The 26140-nt window shown below is 37.4% G+C and overlaps 1 protein-coding gene across 1 annotated transcript in view; it reads right to left on the bottom strand.

The window, feature by feature from the left end:
- OCA2 (OCA2 melanosomal transmembrane protein) overlaps positions 1–26140 on the bottom strand; it is a 370679-nt gene that overhangs the window by 202793 nt on the left and 141746 nt on the right. The window contains exon 19 of the mRNA XM_058290617.1: positions 14691–14818. Coding sequence (XP_058146600.1) covers positions 14691–14818 — 128 coding nt within the window. The remainder of the gene's footprint in view (positions 1–14690; positions 14819–26140) is intronic.

Here is a 26140-nt window from a genome sequence, read left to right as displayed (position 1 = left end):
GTTTATCTATGTTTATGTGCAAGCGATATACTTCAAAACATTTTTAAATGAAAAAGAAAAACTTCCAAGTCTTGATAAGAATAGGGAGAGTCTGTGCACTTGAGCTGCAACCTACTTCCTCTTTCCTCATCCTTGGTTTAGTGAGATAGAGGCTCCATGGGTGTGTCCAAGAGTATGGGGCTTCTTCCCCCGCCAACTCACAATCAAGGACACAATATCTCCCCAGGAGGAGCAGGCCACCAGCAATCTAGAGATCCCAACAGCTCTGTAACAGAAGCTAAATTCCAGGAGAGTGCTGCCAAGAAACCAGGTATCATTTCCCATATTCAAACATCACTCTACCCACCAAGCAGCAGACTGAGAACACTGGGCTCTGATTTCCCTCACCCCTGCTCATTCATAAGGCAGAGATTTCACAAAGAGAAAGGCAAACCTAGAAGAGCTCTATATGCAATATCCTGCTCAGAAGGCAGGGATGTCACTCTGAAATAAGTGGGCCACTGTGCCTGCCTCCAGCTCTGGAGCCATGGCCCAAAAGAACTGGTTAAGAAAAGCTAGGGTCAAAACAAACTTCAACTACTAGCCTCAAAAACTGCCCTTGCAAAGCAATGCACATTTAATTGGATCACAATGTGGAGCAAGTTATGTACCAGGACATTGTCAAAAGCCATAGAGCAATTCAACTGGCAATTTGTCTTGCATAATAGCTGATGTGATACCAGCAGAAGAAAATACTTTAACAGAGAGACTGGGGGAAGAAACAGTCAGAGAGAGGCCTGTTAAAATTACCATCATCCCAATGTGACTTTGCAAATGTCTAAGGTTGCACTTTCTGGGAAGCTACATTGGAGGTATCACTTTACTGGCAAAATAGACTTCCTTAAAATAGTCCAATTAAGTCAATTAGCAAATATGCAAGAAAAAAAAAAAAAGCCCCAGAAAAGGGGGAAGGAATCTGATTTCCAGAGTTGCTATAATACATTATGTAAAATGTTTGATTTGAAGCAAAAATTGATGGGACATGCAAAGAAACAGCAAAGTGTGACTCACACATAGGAAAAGCAGCAGGCAACAGAAACTGCCTGTAAGAGCACTCAGATGTTGGATTTAACAGACAAAAACTTCGAAACAGCCATTAAAAATATGCTCAAAGAACTAAAGGAAATCATTCTTAAAGAAATACAGTATGATAGCAATGTTTTGTCAAATAGAGAATAAGAAGAGAGAAATTATAAGAGAACCAAATGGAAATTCTGGACTTGAAAAGTACAATAACAATAACAATGAAAACTCACACAAGAGGGGCTCAACAGTAGATTTGAAGTGGCAGAAGAAAAAAATCAGCAAACTTGAAGGTAGATTGGTACAGATAATATCCAAAGAACAGAGACAAAAAAAGAAGGAAGAAAAATGAGCAAAGCTTCAGAGAAATGTGAGACACCATTAAGTTCACCAACACACGTGCTATGGGTATACCAGAAAAACAGAGAAAAAAAGGAGCATAAAATTTTCAAACAAATAATGGCTAAAAGTTTCCCAAATTTGATGTAAATCATTAATATACACATCAAAGAAGGTCACTGAACTCACTAAAATACATACAAATTCATAGCCAATCACATCATGGTAAAAATGTTAAAATCCAGAGACAAAAAGAAAATCTTGAAATCAGCAAGAGGAGAACCCTTGTAGCATACAGGATACCCAAAAAAATTTAATAGCTTGCTTCAAAACAGAAATAATGGAGGCCCGAGGGAGTAGAATGTCATATTAAAAGTGTTGAAAGAGAGAAAATATCAAATAAGAATGCTATATTCATCAAAACTATCTTTTGAAAATGAAAGTGAGTAGGGATTATTGGAAGATGGCAGAGGAGTAAGCTCCAGAACTCAGTCCTTCCACCAAAACTACTATTAAACAGACTAGAACTGTCTGTAACAACTACTTTGAAACTCCAGATTACAGAATAACACTGTACAACATCAAGGGAAGAGGCTGATAAATTATGGTAAAGAACAGTAAATTACTTTCTCTATGCAGAGACTGCTGGTGCCCATCCTCCACTTTCACCACACATTGCTATGGGTTCAGACTCTGAATAGCTCACTGGTGATAGAAAGGGATGTAAAAGTCCTCTTTCCCAAGGCTAGAGGTAGTAATGCTGTTAAATGATCACAGCTTTTGATTAGTGACTTCAGATCATGGGTGCCTGACTACGAGGGTAGCCACTATTTCAACCCAACTCCCACATGGAGTGGCAGCAGTGGAGAATTAAGGATGATGTACTTCCTCACAGCTGTGGGGCAATGTTTACTGAAGGGGTGCCTTTGCTGGACAGGCCAAGACAGCTCAGTATTGAAGATCCATGGAAGAAGCTCTTAGTGCTTTTCTGATTTCCTCCTCAAGACACTGGAATGTGTTTGTGCCCCCTTGTTGGTGTTTGTGCCCCCTTGTTGGTTCTTGGCCTTGTTTTTGTTAAAAAAACTAACTTGGGAAATCCTCTCCAGTGTCCCCCTCCTCCCAGAATTTCCCCTGCAGGCAAAAGCAGATTGAGACAAGGAAAAAAGTGTAAGAAACTATAGAGATGGACATTCTGGGATAAAGTCTTGCCATCTTCAAACATCCAGGAGAAGGAGATCTGTCTCCTAGAAAACAGGGGACAACCAAACTCGTGTAAACAGAGGATTTCCAAAACAACTAACAGGAAAATGTCCAGAACAAGACAGAAGCCCAGTAAGACACAGAGAACTCTGCACACTGTATTTGACTTGGGCAGATCATCCTGATAGGAGATCTGAAGCTCAAGAAAATATGTGTCTTATCAAAAGCTGGTTACTAAAACAGGAAATAGACATTTGAGGGGGTAAATCCCAGAGATAACATTTCAAAATATTAAAATGTACAGTGTGCCACAAAAGAGTTCAAGAAAAACAAAGAAACAGGAAATGATGGCTCACCCACAAGAAGAGGATAAAAATCCAGAAGATGCCAATGAAGAAGATGAGAATTTAGGCATACCAAACAAAGCCTTTAAAAAATTATCTTAAAAATGTTCAAGGAGATCAAAGAATAAACAGAATGAACTAAAGGATATCAAGGAAACAATGAATGAGCAATATGAGAATCTTTGTAAAAAGACAAAAATTTGTAAAAGGAACCAAACAGAACTACTGGAATTGACAAACACTATAACTGAAATGAAAAATGCCCAGAAGGGTTTCAAGAGCAGATTGGAGGTGGCAGAAGAAAGAATCAATGAACTTGAAGACAAGATACTTGTAAAATGTGGCATTGATGTGGAGAAGGTAGCCATGGTGGCTGCTGGGGGTAGGGAGTGGGAGGAAGAGTTGTGATATGGGGGCATTTTCGGGACTTGGAGTTGTCCTGGGTGGTGTTTCAGGGACAGTTACTGGACATTGTATGTCCTCCCATGGCCCACTGCGTGGAATGTGGGAGAGTGAGGGCTATGATGTGGACCACTGACCATGAAGTGCAGTGGTGCTTAGAGATGTATTCACCAAATGCAATGAATGTCTCATGATGATGGAGGAGATTGTTGTTATGCGGGGAGGAGTGGGGCAAGGGGGATGTGGGGTATATGGGGACCTCACATTTTTTTAATGTAACATTTAAAAAATAAATAAAGACCAAAAAAAAAAGACAAGATACTTGAAATAAGTCAAGAAAAGGAGTAGAAAAAATAAAGAATTATAAAAAGTAAAAATAGCCTAAAACACCTCTGGGACACCATCAAGCATAACAATATACATGTTTTAGGAGTCCCAGAAGGGGCAGAAATAATGACAGAGAACTTATCAAACTTAGCATAAGACATCAATATGCACATCCAAGAAGCCCAAAGAACACCAAACAGGATAAATATAAAGAAAAATACTCCCTGTCATATATTCATCACATTATGAAATGCAGAGGACAAGGAGAGAGTTCTGAAAGCTGCAAGAGGAAAGCAATGTGTTATGTACGAGGGAGTCCAATTAGACTGAGTATTGACTTCTCATCATAAACCATGAAAGCAAGAAGGCAGTGGGTTGAAATACTTAAAAGTGCTAACAGAAAACAACCACCAACCAAGAATTTTATGTCCAGCAAGACTTTCTTCGAAAAATGATGGAGAAATTGAGACATTCTAAGATAAACAAAAGCTGAAGGAATTCACCACTAGATCTGTCCTACGAGCAATGCTAAACACGACTGAAGGGAAAGGACACTGGACCGTAGTTCAAAGTATCATAAAGAAATAAAGACATGAAGTAATGGTAACCAATTGATTAATTATAAATATCAATATTATTGTAGTGTATTGCTTGGTATGCAACTGCACTTCTTCCTACCTACAGGTGCTAAAATGCAAGTGCATAAAAAGTAATGATAGCATGTCTCAAGCTGTAGCACACCCACACATGTATAATATCTCTTTTCTTGTTTTTTAATAAACTCTTTACTCCCTTGCCTAAAAAAAAAAAGTAATGATAAATCAATGATTCTGGCCATACAATGAACAAAGATATAAGTGGCAACAAGTACAACAAAAGGTGGGGTGACAGAAGAGTTTAGGAAAAGAAAATATGTATGCTATTGAAGTTAAGTATGTATCAAAACAAATATAATTATTATATATTTAGGATGTTAAATATTTACTCTGTGGAAATCACAAGGAAAACAGATGAAAATATATCCAGATAGAAAAGAAAAGGAACTCAACATGGTACAAAACAAAAATTAAAAACTATAAAATAGGCATTAATGGAAGCATAAGGGACAAAATAAAGGTATAAGACATTAAAAGGTGAAATAGCAAAATGGCAGAAGATAGTCCTGCATTATCTCTCATGACTTTAAATGTAAATGGATTAAACTATCCAGTCAAAGATGGTTACAGTTGGGAAGAATGGACAAAAAAAGCACACCCAACAATATGCTCTCTGCAAAACACTCAACTTAAAGTCAAAGGTACAAGTAGGTTGAAAGTGAAAAGATGGAAAAAATATAACATGCAAGTAGTAACCAAATGAGAGTCAGGGTAGCTATACTAATAATAGATGTTATTCAAAAAACAGTTGTGAGGGACATAGACAGTCATTATAGACTGATAAAGGGAAAATTCAACAGGAAATTTAACAATCATAAATATATATGCATCTGATAGCAGAGACCAAAAATATATGAAGCACATACTAACAGATTTGAAGGGAGAAATTGAGTGATACAAATTAATAGTAGCAGACTTTAAAACACCATTTTCAATAATGGATAGCACATCTAGTCAGAAGAAAAATAAGGAAATAGACATGAATGATACTATAAACCAATTAGACCCTAACAGACATTTAGAATACTTCACCCCAAAAAACAGAATACACACAGATCATTCTCCAGGATAGTGCATAAGTGAGATCATAAAACAAGTCTCAAGAAATTAAAAAATATTGAAATCATAAAAAATATATTCTTTGACCACAATGGAATGGAGCTAGAAATCAATAATAGCAGGAAAAATTGAAAATTCACAAGTATGTGTAAATTAAACAACATACTCTTAATCAATAGGTTAAAGAGGAAATCATAAGCAAAAGTAAAAAATGTATTGAGACCAAATCAAATGAAAATAGAACATACCAATACTTAGAGGATGCAACAAAGGCAGTGCTGAGAGGGAAATTTATAATTCCAAATCCTTACATTAATAAAAAATGAAACACACATCAGACACTTAACCTCAAAACTGGAAAGACTAGATAAAGAAAACTAAACCCGAAGTGAGTAGAAGGAAGGAAATAACAACACTCAAATGGAGATAAATGAATTATATATATAAAACAATAGAAAGACTCAACAAACAAAAGTTGGTTCTTTGAAAAAATCAGTAAAATTGACAAACCATTAGCTAAATCAATGAAGAAAGAGAGAGAGAGGACACAAATAAAGAAAATCAGAAATAAAACGGGACATTACTTCTACTGACCTCACTGGAATTTTTTTTTAAAAGTCTATAAGAAAATACTATGAAAAACTGTATGCCAATAAATTTGGAAACACAGACAAAATAGACAAATTCTTTGAATCACACAAACTACCTACATGACTCAATAAAAAATAGGAGATCTCAACAAACTAATTACTAGGAATTGGAAGACTAAATTTCCTTAAGATGTCAACCCTACCCAAAGCAATTAATAAATTTAATGAAATCCCAATCAAAATTCCAACAACCTTCTTTGCAGAAATGGAGAAGCCAATCATCAAATACAGAGAGAAAGGTAAGGAACCCCAAATAACTAAAGCCATCTTAAAACTGAAGAATGATGTTAAAAGACTCATATTTTCTGACCTTTAAAACTTATTATAAAGCCAGAGGAATCAAAGCAGCATGGTACTAGCTCAAAGATAGACAAATAGACCAATGGAATTGAATCGAGAACCCAGAAATCAACCCTCACTTTTACAGCCAATGGTATTTGACATGGGAGCAAAGACCATTCTAACTGGGAAAGAATAGAATCTTCAATAAATGGTACTGAGAAAACTGGAGCTCCATTTGCAGGAAAAAAAAAGAACTTCTACCAAACACCATAAACAAAAATAAATTCAAAATGAATAAAGACCTTAATATAAGAGCTAGAACTCTCTAATTCTTAGAAGAAAAAATAGGGAAGTATCTTCAGGACCTTGTTAGGCAATGGATTCTTAGACTTTACCCCCAAGCACAAGCAACAACAACAAAAATAGATACAGGGGCGCCATAAAAATTTAAAACTTCTGTGCCTCCAAGGGATTTATCATAAAAGCAAAATGACAACTTACACAATGTGAGAAAATATTTGGAACCACATATCCTATAAAGGTTTAATATGCAAAATATATAAAGAAATCCTTCAAATTAACAACAAAAAGATAACCCAAGTAGACAAAATACTTAAATTGACATCTCTCCAAAGAAGATATACAAATGGCCCAAAAGCATATGAAAAGATGCTAGAGGGAAATGGACTTGGCCCAGTGGTTAGGGCGTCCGTCTACCATATGGGAGGTCCACGGTTCAAACCCCGGGCCTCCTTGACCCGTGTGGAGCTGGCCCATGCGCAGTGCTGATGCGCGCAAGGAGTGCCCTGCCACGCAGGGGTGTCCCCCACGTAGGGGAGCCCCACGCTCAAGGAGTGCACCCATAAGGAGAGCCGCCCAGCGCGAAGGAGGGAGCAGCCTACATAAATAAACAAATATAGTAAAGGTAATGATATAAATACAAAGGAATATATAAAGATATTTTTTGTTTGAAACTTCCTTTTTTCCTACCTGATTTTAAAGATAACTACATAAAACAATAATTATAAATCTCTTGTTGGGCACACCATGTATCACAATCTAATTTGTGACAATAACTGCCTGAAAGTGGGGGAAATGGAGCTATATGGAAGCAAAGTTGAATACTATTGACATTAAGTTGGCAATATTTGAACTAGACTGAAATAAATTAATATCTTAATTGTTAATACCCAGGGCAACCATTAAGAAAATAACTCTATATAATAAAAGAAATGACAAGGAAGTTAAAATGATAAACTAGGGCGAGAGGGCAGTTGCAGAGGAATTGAGGATTAAAAAACCTAAGATACATTGAAAACAAAAAGCAAAATGACAAATGTAAATCCTATCTCCTCAGTAATTAGAGTAAATGTTAATGGCGTCCTTGAACCTGAGGCCATGGCAAGAGCAGACGTCCAAGTCGGTGCTGTTCATCTGTCTGGGTAACTGGTGGGTCACCCGTGCAGAAGCAGTTTTCAGAAAACTTGTAACTGATCAAAATATTTCAGATAATTAGATCGTTGACAGTGGTGCTGTTTCTGACTCGAATGTGGGCCAGTCACCAGATCCAAGAGCTGTAAGCTGCCTAAGAAATCATGGCATTGAAACAACCCAGAACACAAGACAGGTTACTACAGAAGACTTAGCCACATTTGATTATAAACCATGTATGGATGAAACCAATCTGAGAGATCTGAATAACAAAGGTAATGGTGTTAAAAGCCGCAAAGCTAAAATTGAACCACTTGGAAGCTATGATCCACAAAAACAACTTATTGTTGAAGATCCCTATTATGGGAATGACTCCGACTTCGAGACTGTGTCCCAGCAGTGTGTTAGGGGCTGCAAAGCGTTTCTGGAGAAGTCACAGTAAAGCTGCATCCATTCATTGATGAAGGCCAACACGATTAACATCGTTACAGTGATGCTCTAGATTTTTCAATCAGCATGTTAAAGTAATGTTTCATAGCCCAAGACCACGACTGTTTTTCTTTTTCTTTTTTTTTCAGTAAACTTGCTATTTCTCATCTTAAATAATTGTGATGGAAATCAGTGTTGTGTTTGACAGAAGAATTAATACATATCTTTGATTTGGACAGTATGGGGTACATTAAATGTTCTTAAACCAATTGGTCCTGTTATCTTGCCCCAATTACAAAAATAATGGGAAAAAGCACACAGAACAACCACAAAATATAATGTTTTGTGTGTCTTGTAATATAATAATTTCTTTCTAGTGTTTAGCCTTAAGGTACTAATCTAGTACTAACATGCTTAGTTGTGATCTTAATAAGTAAAGAAATAAAACATCACTCTAAGGCCCAAATCAAAATCTGAGCCCATTGAAACTTTTAATAATCTACCTCTTCAGTAAGTTGATATGGATAACTTGATGGGCAGATGTTCTCTATTCAACTACACTACCTCTATTCACCCCAGGACATTTTATTGAATTCCATATCCCTAATCATAGGTGTTCACAAACTTGATTGGAAGTATTCTAATTCATATATACCTATAATGTACATTTGTATGTTAAGGATAGGAAAGAGAGAATAATTTATGGAATTAATCTTTAGCATCTTTGATTGTTCTTAATTTTGTGTTTATCTAGACTTTCATAAGGAAGTCATCTTTTGCTCCCATTTGGACCACTTTGCCTATGAAAATTTAATTCTATCCAGAAAGGATATTGAATGCTGTTTTATCTTTTGCTCACTTTGACAAATGGATTTGTTTTTGTATGCACATATAACCCAAATGTCAATATATGTTGACTTAGGTTATGTTGAAGTCCTTAAATAATGTTAGGTATTTTATAAGTATTTCATTTATGGGAAAATCTAAATAATTTCTGTGTACTTTGAGATAACTCTAATCTCATTTATTTGGATATACATCAAAATAAACTGGGACATATACAATACAATTAAAAAATGTTAATGGATTAAACATACCAATTAAAAGGCAGAGCTCAGCATAATGGGTTAAAAATGATCTAACTATATGGTATCTACAAGAGATTGACATCACATTAAGATATCCAAAAGGGTAAAAATAAAAGGATGGTAAAGGCATACCATGCAAACAATAACCAAAAGAGAACTGGAGTGACTATAATAATATCCAAAAAATATATTTAAGGCAAATAATGTTACCTGAGACAAAGAAGGAAATTTCAGAATAAAATGGCCAATCAATCAGGTAGATATAATAATTATAAACATACATGTATCTCACACTAGAGTCCAAAAAAACATGCAAAAATTGACAGAATTGAAGGAAGAAATAGACAATTCAACAATAATAGTTGGGATTTTCAATGCTCCACTTTCAATATGGATGGAATGGCTAAGCAGAAAATCAACCAGGAAATGGAAAACTTTACCACCACTACAAAGGGAACAGATCCAACATATATATACATATAAAAAACACTCTACCCAAAAACAGCAGAATACACACTTCTCCTCAAGTGTACAGAGCATTCTACATTATAGACAATCATATGTTAGGCCATAAATAAATTCTCAATAAATTTAAAAGAGTTGAAATCATACAAATATTTCTCTGGTCAAAATGGAATGAAATTAAAAATTACTGTAGAAGGATATTTGGGAAATACACGATATGTGAATATTAAACGACATCCTCCTAAATAATTAATAGGTCAAATAAGAAACCAAAAGATAAATTAGAAAATATTTTGTGATGAATGAAATAAGAGATTATGTCAGAATTATGGGATGTAGCAAAAGCAGTGTTCAGAGTGAAATTTATAACTGTAAGTACTTATATTAAAAAGTAAGAAAGATCCCAAAATCAATAATCTAAACTTCTACTTAAAAAACTAGAAAAGGGGGAAACGGACTTTGGCCCAGTGGTTAGGGCGTCCATCTACCACATGGGAGGTCCGCGGTTCAAGCCCCGGGCCTCCTTGACCCGTGTGGAGCTGGCCCATGCGCAGTGCTGATGCGCGCAGGGAGTGCCCTGCCACGCAGGGGTGTCCCCCGCGTGGGGGAGCCCCACGCGCAAGGAGTGCGCCCCATAAGGAGAGCCGCCCAGCGCGAAGGAGGGAGCAGCCTGCCGAGGAATGGCGCCGCCCACACTTCCCGTGCTGCTGACGACAACAGAAGCGGACAAAGAAACAAGACGCAGCAAAAAGACACAGAAAACAGACAACCGGGGGAGGGGAACTAAATAAATAAAAAAATAAAAAATAAAAATAAATCTTAAAAAAAAAAAAAAAACTAGAAAAGGAAAAACAAATTAAACACAAAGCAGGCAGAAGGAAAGTCATATTTAAGATTAGAGTGAGGATAAATGAAATAGTGAATAGAAAAACAATGGAGAAAAACAATGAAACCAAAAGCAGGTTTTCTGAAAAGGTAGATAAAATTGACAACCTTTAGACAGCTTGACCAAGAAAAAAAGAGAAAATATTCAAATTACTAAAAACAGTAGTGAACAGAGGACATTGCTATAGATGTTACAGAAATAAAATGGATTACAAAGAAATACTATGAAAACCACACCACATTAGAAATTCCAGATGAAATGGAAAAATTCCCACAAAACTTGACACAAAAGGAAATAGTAAACTTCAGTAGATCTATAGCAAGTAAAGAAATGGAATTAGCAATAAAAAATTTTCTTACAATGAAAGCCCAGGATCAGATGAATGCCATGCAAGTTCTATCAAACCCAATCCTTCAGAGACTCTTTCAAATAAGGAAAAGGAGGGAACATTTCCTAACTCATTCTATGAGGTGAGTAATACCCAGATAATAAAATCAGACAAAGACACCACAAGAAAAGAAACCGAAGATCAATATCCCTTACTAATATAGATGCAAAACTACACAAAATACTAGCAAATTGAATCCAGCAACATATCAAAAGTATAATTCACCACGACCAAGAGGAATTTATCCTAGGAATTCAACTGGTTCAACAAATGAAATCAATCAATGTATTATACCATTTTAATGAAATAAAGTGGAAAAACCCACATGATCTTTTCAATAGATGAAGAAAAAGCATTTGACAAAATCCAGTAGCTTTTATGATTAAAAAAAAAAAACACTCAACAAACTAGGAATAGAAGGGTACTTCCTAAACCTGATAAAGAGGAATGAAAAAATAATTTGCATGACATATTACTTACCCATTTAAAGAATATATTGTATTCAGTATATTCATAAGAGTTGTGAAACCACTAGCACAACCAATTTTAGAAAGCATTCATCATCCCAAAGGAAACTGTGTATAAATTAGCAGTAACTCCCCATCCTCTCCACCTGCTCCCCAAATTCCCACTTCCAGGCCACTATGATTCTGCTTTCTATCTCTACAGAATTACCTATTCTGGATATTTAATACAAATGGAGTCATAAAACATGTTGCTTTAATGATGCCTTCCTTCAATTAGCATAATCTTTTAAAGGTTCATCTTTGTAACATGCATCAGTATTGCATTTCTTTTTATTACCTAATAATATTCCCTTGTATGGATATAGCACATTTTATTTATCCATTCATTAGTTGATGGATATTTGTATTGTTTCCACTTTTTTAGACATTAAAAATAATGCTGCCATAGATATTCATGTACAAGTTTTGTGTGGATATATGTTTTAATTTCTGTTAAAGGAAAGTAAAATAAGAGGGAAGAAAATAGATAAAAAATGATTATTCTTGTTTCACAGTGTTCTGAAGCTAAAGTCAATTTCCAATCCTTATTCATATTTCTTCAGTTATATTGCCAGACGTATATTTTGCTGTAGCACTTGTGCTCCATGCTGAAGGCTATAATTCCCCCAACAAATGCTTTGCTAAGCCCTTGACATGAGGAACTTCTTTGTTGATTTTTATGATCACTGGAATTTTTAAAGAGCCACTAAGATTTGTTTCTTCTGACAAATGATACTTTGCCATCCACCAAATAACTTCATTTGAAAAAAGAGCAGAATAAAAAAATGGGAAAAAAAGGCTGCAATTTTTGACAAGGCTCCCAAAACAAAAAAATAAGAAAGTAAGAGAAGGTTCAAATTACAATTCCAAAAGTTGAGACCGCTTTTGTTCAGGTTAAAAATAGCTGAAACCAGTCACTTATTCTGCCTCATGCTAAAACATTATCATTTGTCATACTATTTTTATTCCAATTTTGAAAAATTATATTGGGAGCTATGACTTCTTGAAAAGCAGAATAAATAACTTAGCAAATCCTCTCCCCAAATAGTGGTGAAATTAGACAAAATTTTCAAAAACAACCATTTCAGAGCTCTGGAAATTGACCAAATACCTACAATAAATTGAAAGTAATTCCAAGTGAAACAGCGGCACCTCCTGTAAGGACAGCCTGGTCTGCTCTAAATCCCACCCAGCTCCACCGACACCATAATTCTATCAGGGCAGGGCAGGGCAGGGCAGAGTACCTACCGGTTTTATCGCTGGAGGGAATGACCTGATTTGGCATAAAGGGTGAAAACTCCCACGTCTCTGGCATTGTTGGAAATGGAAATTACCTTGGCAGCATTCAAATGGGAAAGGCCAACTTTGCAGCTAGCTGGGTTGTGATCATGGTTGGAGCAAGCACTAACCAAGGAAACGACCCAGAAGTTTAACCAGGGGATGTAGGTAACAGACAACCACAGTGAGCCCAACTAAACCTCCACATATCCCTGCCGCCTGGAGGGTTGCATTCATGCACGCGTGATGTGTGTACTCAGAAGACCTGTGAAACTGGCCGTGCACACATCCCTGGGGAACACGAGTCTGGTGCACATTGCTGAGGAGATACAAGAGGACCCAGCAGAAAGTAAATTCCAGGTCTACTTGTACATTCTCCAAACTTGGAATGTGTTCCCCAAACCATGCGGTGGTCCAACAGAAAAAGGTGGAAGTCTTACTGGTTTAAGTGTTTGAGCATAACCTCTGGCCAATTAGATGACAGATAGATAGATAGATAGATAGATAGATAGATAGATAGATAGATAGATAGATAGATAGATAGATAGATAGATAGATAGATAGATAGAAAGATTGATATAGCTGACCTCCAAGATACACTGGTTTCATGACTTCCGCTACCTAGGTAGACCTACTGTGCCAAAGGATCAGGTGGGGAGGAGTATGAAAGCAATCGCAAGTTAGAAGTCCCCCACTGTCCTTAGAAAGCCAGGTTTAAAATTAAACACAAAATTAAAAATAAAACTGCACAGGTAAATCATCTGTCATACATTTCAGGGAGAAGACTACACAGAAATGTGAGAGCTGGGATTGACCGTAAATGGGTATGAGGGATCTTTTGGAAGCAATGGAAATATTCTAAGTTTACTTAAAATCATTGACTTGTACACTTAAAATGGATTCTTTTATGATATGCAAATTATACCTTGCTTAAGTTGTTTTTAAAATTCCAGTGGTTATCCCATCAACACAAAACTGAGGAAAATATGCCAAAAACCCAGATGCGATAGCAATTTATACCCCCTGAAATAAATATGTCATTCAGGCAGAGACTTTCAAAGATAAATTATGAAAACAGTGGCCAGAAATTTTCCTTCTCTGTTCTATGTGTTCACATGGAAAGAACACTCAGAAGAGAAGAAGTAAAGAGTTGGAATGGGGAACTAAGGATATCTAGAATGTAATTCAAGACTCCAGACAGATTCTGAACTCCACTCAGTCCATTATGGATAAAATCATAGATTTCAAAGGATTAAGGCAACTGTCTGGTAAACAATAAGAAAAAGCATATCGAGGTTTAACCAAGAGAAGAATGGGTCAGTCATCAGTAAGTGGAGATAATGAATGTGGAGCTTTGGGTGTACTTAGGGGGAAGCTTTGTATTTGAGGAGGATACAAGTTTATAAATAAATTCTCAAGATGAAAAATATTATAAATTTTGTAACAATTGTAATAGAAACAATACATATTATTTACTCATTCCTATAATGCAGTTTTTTCCATGGTCACATACAAATACTTACTGTTTATGTAACTATTACACAAAATGAAATAGATCACCAATATTACTCTGTAAACTGGTAACAAGTAATTTGGCTCAAAATACAACTTAGAGCAAATTCTGCCTTATAGCAAATGAAATTAGAACAAGTTTTTAAACTACAAAGATAAATCCAGAAACACAACAGCAACAAAAATAAGCAATTTTTATCAGAAATATTTAGGTGACTGATATAAAAGATGATTTGATTTTAAATTGTCTAATTACAGCCTCCATGATTTTCCACTTAGTGAATATGTGTAAAGACTTACAGACTAGGCTTTCTTCATTTACTAAATATAACCTGAAACAGAATTCAGATTTTAAAAATCATATTGCAAAATTTCTGAAGTCTTACCTCCATCAGAATAAAAAGTGCTGCAAAGAATAGAAGGGTTGCCCATTCCACTCTGTGTAGAATTATCTCAAAATCATGAATATCAGCTAAAATTAGCAACCAGATGGCACCCAGAATAGCAATCCATCCTGAAAAAAATCAGTAAAAGACATCTAAATGTAGTTTAACACTTAATATACCACATAACTAAATTTTTATCTTCTAATTTTTTTTATTTTTGAGGATCATCGATATATAGTAAAGGCACATATCTAAAATATACTATTTAAATTTTGACTTATTTGTACACCCATGAAACCATCATTGCAACCAATATAATGAACTTCTCCATCACTCCCAGAAAGTTATTCACGTCCATGTTTTATATTCCCCTCCAATTCCTCCTGTTAGCCCATCACTTCCAGGAAACCACCCCTCTTCTTTCTTTCACTATAGATTAATTCACACTTTCTCAAGTTTTCTATAAATACAGTATATATCCTTTTTGTCTGACTTCTTCCATTCAGCATAATTATTTTAATAGCCATTCCTGTGTGGTATATGTCAATTGTTCATTTCATTTAATGATGAATAGTATTCTAGTATTCTATGGTCTGGATGTGTCACAACAAGCAAATCCATTCATCCATTGATGGACATTTTGACTGCTTCCTGTTTTGTCTATTACAAATGAACATGGTATGAACTATGGATATATATTTTCAGTTCCCCTGGATAAATAACTAGGAAAGGAATGGTTGGATCATATGATAGGTTAATATGTTATATGGAATGTTTATGTTTTAGGAAACTGCAAAACTATTTCCATAATGTTGTATGATTTTACAATCCTACCATCAGGGAAAAATGTTCCAGTTCTCCACATCCTCGTCAACACTTGGTCAGTGTTTTTAATTACAGACATTCTAACAGTTGTGTAGGGCTTTTCACTGTTGTTTCAAATTGCATTTCCATAATGACTAAAGACGTGCATTTTTCATGTGTTTATTTGCCATTCATATTTCTTCTTTAGTGAAGTATCTCTATAAATCTTCTGTTAATTTTTTTTATTGGGTAGAGAAAATTAAACCCAAAAGAAACTGAAGAAAAGAAATAATAAAAGATGGTCACAGTAATCAATGAAACAGAAAACAGAAAAATAGTAGAGAAAATCAATGATACCAAATCTGGCTCTTTGAGAGGATCAATAAAGTTCATAAATCTTCAGGCAGTCTAAACAGGACAAAAGTGAATGGGCAGAAATTACCAATATCAAGAATAATATTAGTGGAATGACTATATATTCCACAGCATAAACACTGTCCTAGTATTCTATCATTGCCATAATAAATTGCCACAAACTTAGTGGTTTAAAAAACACCCTATAATTACATCTCATAGATCAGCAGTATGGTGGGCTCAGCTGAGTCTCTCTTTGAGACTCTTAAGGTTCAAGTCAAAGGCAAAGTGTTGGCAGGGCTGCATTTCTTCTGCAGGCCCAAGGAGGGAATCTGTTTTCTTGCCCATTCAGGTTGCTGGCAGAATTCAGTCCCTCCCAAATGCAAAAATGAGACCCTTATTTCCTTACTGGCTGTTGCCCAGGCATGCTGTCACCTTCTAGAAGTCACTGGTTTTCCTTGGCTCATGGCCCGCTTCCTCCATCTTCAAAACCAGCAATAGTAGGTCAAGTTCCTCTCACACTTCACATCTCTCCCACGTCTTTGTCTATCAATATCTCTGATTGATTCTTCTGCTTTCCCCTTCAATTTTAAAGGCACATGTGATTACACTGGCCCCACCTGGGTAATCCAGGAAAATCTCCATATTCTAAAATTTGTAGGTTTAATTCATTTGTGAAGTTCCTTTTGCCATGTAACAACATAACATACACACTAAAGATTAAGGTGTGGACATCTTTTGGGGAACATTACTCTGCCTAAGAAGAAAGATAATAAAGAAATTATTGCCAAGTACTATATGCCAATAAATTTAACACCCTGTATAAAAATTCAGAATACTTTAAGATACAAACCACCAACTTTCACTAAAGACGAAGCAGATACTGATTAACATAACATCTATTAAAAGAAATTAATTTGTAGTTAGAAACTTTCCAACAAAAAAAACTCTAGGCTCAGATGTTTTCACTGGAGAATTCTACACAACATTTAAGTAATAATACCACTCCTAAACAAACTCTTCCAGAAAATGGAATAGTAGATAACATTTCCCAAATTGTTCTGAGACCAACACTATCTTTAAAACAAAGACATTATAATAGCAATATACCTTATGAATATATATGAAAAATTTTTTTAATAAAATGTTAGCAAAATGAGTTCAACAATATATTTTTCCTTTTTATTATCTTTTTTAAAAGATACATAGATCACACAAAAAATTACATTAAAAAATATAAGGGAATCCCATATACTCCACTCCCCACACCCCCCACTCCTCCCACATCAACAGCATCTTTCATTAGTGTGGTACATTCACTGAATTTGATGAGTATATTTTGAAGCACTGTTACACAGCATAGATTATAGTTTACGTTGTAGTTTACACTCTCCCCCAGTCCATTCACTGGGTTATGGCAGGATATACAATGTCCTGCATCTGTCCCTGCAATATTATTGGAGACAATTCCAAGTCTGGAAAATGCCCCAATATCACACCTCTTTTGGTCAGATATAATTTCTTTCATTGATATCATTTCTTCCATTACTAGAATCACAATAATTCTATAGTAGAGTACCAGTAAGTCTACTCTAATCTAAATTATATTTCTCCATCCTGTGGACCCTGGGATGCCAATGCCCCTCCACCTCTAAACTGAGAGAAGACTTAGATCCCACATGGATGATGGATGGGATTCTCCTACTTGCAGTTGTAGACTCTCTTGGTTCCTTGGTGTGGTGGTTGACCATCCTCATCTCCTTGTTGGCTAACCTGGTGTATTAGTCAGCCAAGGGGTGCTGATGCAAAATACCAGAAACTGATTGGTTTTTATAAAGGGTATTTATTTGGGGTAGGAGCTTACAGATACCAGGCCATAAAGCATAAGTTACTTCCCTCACCAAAGTCTATTTTCACATTTTGGAGCAAGATGGCTGCCAACATCTGTGAGAGTTCAGGCTTCCTGGGTTCCTCTGTTTTTTCCACAAGGTTAGGTGTAGACTATGAGGCTCTCTAGGCTTTGCCACTCTCCACAATTGCAGCTGTAGACTATTAGGCAAACGGCTCTGTCTCTCTCCCTGGGGCTCCACCTTAAGACCAGCATCAAATTCCAACATCAAAATTCCAAGATTAAGAACCCCCAACTCTGTCCTTTGCCATGTCTTTTATCTGCAAGTCCCTACCAACCAAGGAGCGGGTACTCAATGCCCTACTGACACAAGAGTTTAGTTGATTAAGTAATCCAATATAATCTAATATAATCTCATATGCCCAGAGGAAAATACCAGTTTACAAACATAATCCAATATTTCTTTTGGAATTCATCAATAATATCACACTGCTACACCTGGGTAAGTCCAACAAACCAGAGAGTAGGTGTTGCAACTCTGCTGAGGCTGAGGGCCCACCTGGCACATGGGCTGTACAGAGATTCAAGTCTCCTGAGCATATACCAACCCCAGCACCAACCACAGGTCCAGTAAAAGTGACAGAAGAAGCATGTGTAGAGAAGTCACATCTCAGTCCAACTCCATCACACTCAGGAGCACAAATTCCAAAGTAGGGCCCACTGGCAAGGCACTGAACCCAGAGCCATCTGCCATGACCTAGGACCTGGGTGTCTCTGTAGCCTTCAGGAGCACCACTACCTGGGGTTGTATCTGCTTTGGCTATCTCTGAGATCCTGATGAGATGTGCGTACATGCGATCCCTCTGCTGACCTCACAATTCATTTTGAAGTCTCTTAGCCATATATAAACTCATTTGTCTTTACCATTTCCCCTTTTTATTCAAGGTATTTTTCTAGTTGCATCACCAGCTGGTGCTTGGTAGTAATCCCTTGGCACCAGGGAGGCTCATCCCTGGGAGTCATATCCCACACTGGTGGGAAGGTAATGCATTTATATGCTGAATTTCACTTAAAGAGAGGCCACATTGGAGCAACATGTAGGCTCGCGGGAGGTAACTCTTAGGCACCCTGCAACTCTAGGCCTAGTTGAAATTTCAAGCACACAGGCTCATAAGCACAGTCATCAATATCAAAGGCCCATCATTGGACCACCCTTCTTCACTGGTCTTTGCCTTTGCATTTGGGGTATTGTTGCTGTTCCATTGGGGAATGTGACAGAGCTCCCCTGAATGGGAACTCAGCACTCACTCAGCTGTCGTGTGAAACTCTATCCACTATGTCAATACCCAACAAACAACCGAACATATTCATATACCCATATGCATGCCCAGGCACACTTCCTCCCATGCATCCCCCATCAATGACACCCCACACCAGTGTTCCTCCCTGCTATAGTTGAACCCCTCTGTGATTTAAAACTTCTTCAAAAATGAAACCTAATGTATTGCCAAATCCAATTAGTAGGAAAATGAAATAGTAATGATATGTTTAAAGATTAGAAATAAAATAATAATTTAGAAAAACTAAAATAAAGTAAAAAATAAATTGGGGTATTACAAAATGAAAAATATCATAAAAAGGTTTTTTTTTTTTTTTACATTTTATCTTTCATCACTGTAATATGTATGTACAGTGGCAAGACAATCTCTTCCATTTGTTCCTCAGTGTCTGCATCCTTTTTTTAAATTACGTCTTCAAAAAATGTTTATGTCCCTATATTGTCTTCCAATATAGTGCTCGGACAATTGGATATCTGTATGCAAAAACAATCTTACTTTGATCTATTCATTGAATCACATGGAAAAAATTAATTCAAAATGGATCAAAAACCTAAATGTACAACATAAAACATAAAAATTCTAGAAGAAAGCAGAGAAGAAAATCTCTGTGACTTTGGATTAGGTAAAGATTTCTTAGAGACTATATACTAAAAGCATGGTCAATAAAAAGAAAAATTGACAAATTGGGCTATAAAAATTACAAATTTCTTCCTTTCAAAAGGCACTATTTAGAGTGGATATGGCTCAAGTGGTTAAGCTTTCACCATGTTTGGTTCCCAGTGCCTCCTGAAAAATACAACAACAATAACAACAAGCAAACCAAATTCAGAAACCAACTCAGGGAAGCTGATGTGGCTCAGTGTTGAGTGCCAGTTTCCCACATATGAGGTCTCAGGTTCAATCCCCAGCCCCTCATACCTCAAAAAGAAAAAAAAGAAAAAAAAAAAGCACTGTTAAGAAAAAGTAAAGGTAAGCTACAGACTGAGAGGAAATAATTTCAATTTATCTGATAAGGAAGCTGAGTATCCAGAAAATATTTCAAAATTCCAAAGTTCAACAATAAGAAAACAGCACAATAAAAATGGGGAAGATTTGAACAGATACTTCACCAAATAAGATATATAGGAGTCAAATAAGTACATTGAAAGATGTCCGATATCATTAGTCATTAGAGAAGTGTGAAATAAAACCACAATGACATTTCACTGTATTCCTTAGAATGTGTAAAATAACAAAGACTGACTACACTAGGTGCTGGCAAGGATATGGAGGAACCGGAACTCTCATATAGCCCTGGTGGGATTATCCAAGGACAGAACAAGAAAGAACGAAGATGTCATGGCTAGAAACTGCATTGTTGTTCAGCGCAAACAGAGCATTAAGGATAGGGTGCAAACCAGAAGGCTTTGGACACCAAGCAAATGTGTTGGGGCCACAGGCAGGCAGGGAAAGTCACTGAAGTTTTCTAAGCAAAATGTGTTAGCATTGCCTGCCTGGCTGGGCTCTCTTACTTAAGTTCTGTGAATTCCCCAGAGCACCTGCTACAGTCATGAAGACAAACTTCCTATTTGATCCATCTCGTACTATGGTCAATTCCATGGTTACTCTCCTAAAGGTAGGTCATCATATATTTCCTTTAAAATTGTAATAAGAAAAATCGCACAACTTTCACTTTCCCAGGGTAATGCTTTATTTTTATAGCCAGAAATGATATTCCATTGTCTCTTCTGCTGTCTGGCAACAAGAACCTCTAAGAGCCAGGGGGAAAAAATGTGAATTATTTTTTGGAATCCTGAGAGAAATTTAAGCCAGAACAGGAACCAAGCTCCTCTCGGACCTTATAGTCCTGTTTTCTCTTTTCATTCCTGGGGCCCGCATTTTCTCCACCCAAAACGCTAGTCACAGCCTGCATGGATCCAACTTCTGAATCGGTTCTCTCTTCTCACAGCTTTGCCTTGTCAGACAGTAAACAAAGCCTCTAAACCCTCCACTGGCACTCTCAACATCAAGTCCACCACCTGCACAGCTAGCAGCACTCAGCAAACCACCTGCCCTGGCATATCTGCTTCTGACACCTAGTCCCCGAGTTGAGGTAGCATCTCCAATGGGCCCTCAGGCAATGATCAGCAACTCCATTCTGTTCTCCCTCAGCTCCAGCTCGTCCATGACAACAAAAAAGGATGCATTCCCTTCCAGTGTGCTGGCAGGAAAGACATCTAATGGGAACATCATGATTTCCAGGTCCTCGTTCTCTTACAATTCTAACCATTGAGACTCTTCTGCTAAAAACTAAAGGTCATGTTGAGTGGAGATCGATAAAGATAAAGAGCTTCCTTAACCTGAGCTCCTTGTATCCTGTGGAGCTCCTCTCAGCCCCTCTCCTTGCGTGGGCACTGAGCTCTCTCCAGCAGCTTCGCCCTACTTCACAGGGAAATGTGCGATGGTTAGCCTGTTCTTTCCTCTTCATGTCTCCAAGAGAGCCAAATTGAATGCAGAACAAAGAGCGAGCTGGGTCTCCTCTTTTTTCCCAGCCCTAAAGCCCTGGGAAGCACTGCTCAAAGGAAAGTAGAACCGCCCACTGGTGGTGAGAAAAGCACTGGGTGCCACATTACCCACTGGGCAGAACTCTTGGTACTGGAACCAGTTTTTGTCAGGCTACACAGCTTGCTGGGGCAAAACCAAGATTCAGTCCCCAGTCTGAGATTTGCTTTCCATTCCGCCAAGTTGGATGTGTCTCATGTACTCAGTCTTTAGATGGAATGTTTCCACTGCATATCAATAAATCTGATAATTCCACTTAGGAAACGTATCCTCCCAAATTTGTTTGATTCACATACTCAAAAATATGACTTAACTTTGTTCTACCTGAAACCTTGTAATGTTTTATAAAGAACACAGGGTACTTTATATGCTCCTTTACTTATGCTCCTTGAAATTTTGCCTTTGACCAGAAGCAACACGGTCTTGATGAATTCACTTCCAACAGTTAAGATAAACTAACCAACATTTCTTAGGCCTCGCGGGATGTATCTCCAGAGATACGGTTCCCTATCTCACATTCATCCTTCAAACCAGGAAAGCTCGGAGATGGGCTGTACAAGCCATCCTGCCCACCTCCCTTTGGTGAGGTATCTCATGAGTACTGATCATGAACCACCACAAAGGGCCAAGTGGAATTCATTTCAAATAATAAAGGACTTTCATTTGTACAGACACCATGTGGTTATCTGTGTGTTGTTTTAAGACCTACATTGAACCTGTCATGTAGCCACATTGTTGAGCCTCTCCTGTAAAAGACACACAAAGAAAAGAAGGAAAGAGGCCTAACGCCCTCTTAGGAAGGCTCCAGTGGGGTGAGTGAGTAGGATGGGGCAGAAAGAGAGAGGAGTTGGTTAGAAGTAATGGTTAAGTCCTATCACAGCATCACGCATAGGGCAGTTGTTACAGAACTGAAAGGAGGGAGCACCTAACTAATTCTGCAGTTATTATACAGCCTGACCAGGTTGTCTCTGGTGAGGAAACATCTAATCTTCCTTGTTGACCTTTAAAATCCAGCAAAAGGGAGGCCATTTCCCATTACTGGATTTTCCTGGGCTGCTTAACAATCAGTCTAAATCTTTCAATCACATCATGCTTAACAGATAAAACCCTCACTGCCACCTTTTGGAGGGGTACTGAGGCACAGGGAGGGTGCCCATGGCCATAAAGCAAGTACGGATTGGAAGCCAGGCTGAGAACCCAGGAACTCATTCTCCAGAGCCTGCCCTCTCCATCACTAATCCAGGGACGTGGCTGTGAGCTGCTCAGGGTTCGAGCTGTGGCTGTGATGGCAAATCTTGGAGGGGAGCTAATGACTTCTTTCAGAGCCCTAGGTGTTTCTGTTTGGTTTAATTAGTCTTGGAAAATGTCCTTATTAGATTAAGTAAACAGTAGCTTAAAAGAGTTGACATTGGGAAGAACAAAGGTGAGTGAAACAAGAGATTCTATTTCCAAGCATTTTGCTTAAACTAAAGTTTTCTAACAAATACTGTCAGGCAAATGGAGGTGCACTAGTCCCTTCTGAGCTGCCTCTCCCTGCCCACTTCCCTGCCCGCCCACCAGCCCCCTGCCCTGGAGGCTGCCCTATAGGAATCCCATCAAGGCTTAGGCCAAGGACATGGGAGTGGGGATGCAAGTGGGGACAGGGCACTCATTATTTGGATGCAGAGTCCCTCACCTTTCTATTTCCAGGAATCTCCCTCTCTCCCCTCCCCAGCCCCTGGGTCTGGCTCTGGGATACCCCCTATCCTTTGTGGATTCCTTCCAACCTTGCCCACGCCTTGCCAAGGTTCCCTTTCTTTTCAAATGACCACGTTGGAGTATGCCTTCTCTTCTGGGCAGGAGCCTGAGTGATACCATTTATGCATTCATTTTACTATTTTAGAGCAGTGAACGCTAAGATACATACAGAAAAGTGCATTTATTAAAAATAAATCATTTAGCTCAATCAAAATGGAAACACACCCATGCAACCTCCTCCCATGGCAAGAAATAGGACATGACTAGTATTCCAAAAGCCCTGCTCCACCTTCCTTCCATTCCCTACACTTTTCCTGCCTCTGCCTGACATCTAACATCGCAGATTAGACTTGCCCATTTCTGAGCTCTTTATAGTCTTCTCTGTGAGACTTATTTTGCTTAACAGTATGTTTTTAGACTTGGTAATGTTGTTATACCAGCAGTAATGCATTTTTCATTGCTGTGTAGTATTGCACTGTATGATTATTCTAAAATATATTTATCCATTCCAGGATTGATAGAGATTTGGATTGTTTCCAATTTTGGGAAATGGTAGCTGTAGTGCTCTTATGAATATTTTCAGACATGTCTTTGGATGTGCGTATACAAACATCTCTGTTACACAATATGAACAAAATTTCTGGGCAATGGATATACATGTATTCATTTTAGTAGATGCTGTTTATATTTATATTTGCTTGTTCATCAAATACATATGGAAGGACAAGAGACCCCAAATAGCCAAAATCATTTCTGAAAAAGAAGAAAGAAGTTGGAGGGTTCGCAATTTCTGATCTCAAAACTTATTACTAGGCAACAGTAATCAAAAGAGAGTGACACAAGAGCAGGCATACAGACCAATGGAATAGAATTGAGAGAGCAGAAATAAACACACACATCCATGGACAATGGATATTTGACAAGTGAGTCAAATCCACTCAATAGAAAAAGAACAGTATTTTCAGCAAATGGTGTTGGGAAAACTGGATGTCCATATGTGAAAGAATGAAAGTGGAACCCTTCTTCACACAATATACAGCATTAACTCAAAATTGATCTACAATCTAAACATAAGAGCTGAAAACTGTAAAACTTTTAGAGGAAAATATAGGGAAGTATCTACAGAATCTTGTATTAAGTAATGTATTCTTAGACTTTATACCAAAAGCAAAAGCAACAGAAGAAAAATATATAAGCTGGACTTGATCAAAATTAAGACATCTGTGTATCTGATAACATTATTAAGAAAGTGAAAAAGAAAACCTATAGAATGGGAGAAAATTATTGGAAACTATATGTCTGATAAGGGTTTAATATCCAGAATATATAAAGAACTCCTACAATTCAACAACAAAAAGACATGCAACCGAATTTTAAAAAAATGAACAATGCACTTGAATAGATATTTCTCCAAAGAAAGTGCACAAATGACCAATAAGCACATGCAGATATGCTCAACATTACTGGTCACCATGAAAATGCAAATCAAAACCAGAATGAGAGATCACTGCACACCCACTAGGATGGCTATCATCCTAGTTGGTGAGGATATGAAGAAGTGAAACTCTGTACACTGTAGGACTGGAAAATATTGCAGCCGCTATTGATAATGCACAATCAGTTTAGTAATTCCCCAAAAAATTTGAACATGAAATTATCATATGACCTGGGAATGCCATTTCCTGGCATATACCTGAAAGAATTGAAAGCAGAGACTCAAACAGATATTTGTACACCAATGTTCAAAGCAGCATTATTCATAATAGCCAAAAAGATAGAAGCATCCTAAGTGTCCATTAACAGGTGAATGGGTAAATTGAAAGTGCTCTATAGAAACATGGACTATTATTCAGCCATAAAAAAGAATGATGTTCTCATGCATGCTACAACATGGATAAAACTTGAGGACATCATGTTGCGTGAAATAAGTCAGACACAAAAAAGACAAATATTGCGTGATCTCACTTATGAAATACTTAGAATAACAAAATCCATAGAGATAGATAAGAGATTACAGGTTACCAGGGGCCAGTGGTGAGGGGTAAAGGGAATTACTTCTTAATAGGGGTAGGGTTTCTGTTTGAGGTGATGAAAAGCTTTAAGTAAAAAGATGTGGTTGATATTAGTACAATATAGTGAATGTAATTATTACCACTTAATTGTACACTTGACAGTGGTTAAAATGGGACATTTTGAGTTGTGTGTAAATTACTGCAAAAATTTTTTAAAAAGAAAGAAGGAAATGAATGAACGAGCAGCAGAAGTATTTGAAATAAGGAACACAGTTCTCAGAATACAGAGATTTCCTAGGTCTTCCCTGGAAAAGGTAAAATTCGATACTAAGTGTAAGTATAACTTTGATCCTCTGGCAGGACTGTGGCCCACAGACTGTACAACCACAGGAACTGAGGTCCACAGGAACAGAGCCCTTGGAGGTGGGCCACAGAGCTCCAGCCCCCTCTGGAGATGGCCAAGCCCTGCCTTTGGGGTTGCCCCCCCTCTCCTACTCCTTAAGTTTCTTAAAATTCAAAGGGAATGAGATTTTTGTTGATTCCTTCAATATCCACCAACACCTGCAGAGATTACCATATCATGTAAAACCCTAAAAATATCTTTTAGAACCTACTTAGTGCAGTGTGCACTACTAAATTACTAGAACTCTTCATTCTGGCTTTCTTCACTTTCTGGGAGCCCTAAGAAGGCTCTCCTCCCATGGAATTAAATGGTGCCATGAGTCTGATCTGACCAATGAGTTGTGAGCAAAAGGGATACTCCTTCCTACAACAGTATTGAAGAGTAGCTGTTAGTTATAACCACTCTCTCGT

This window comes from Dasypus novemcinctus, chromosome 3 (genome assembly GCF_030445035.2).
Source record: "Dasypus novemcinctus isolate mDasNov1 chromosome 3, mDasNov1.1.hap2, whole genome shotgun sequence".
In the NCBI taxonomy this organism is placed as follows: domain Eukaryota; kingdom Metazoa; phylum Chordata; class Mammalia; order Cingulata; family Dasypodidae; genus Dasypus; species Dasypus novemcinctus.
Note: the sequence above shows the minus strand (reverse complement) of the source record. Positions and strands in the feature narration are given on the sequence as shown.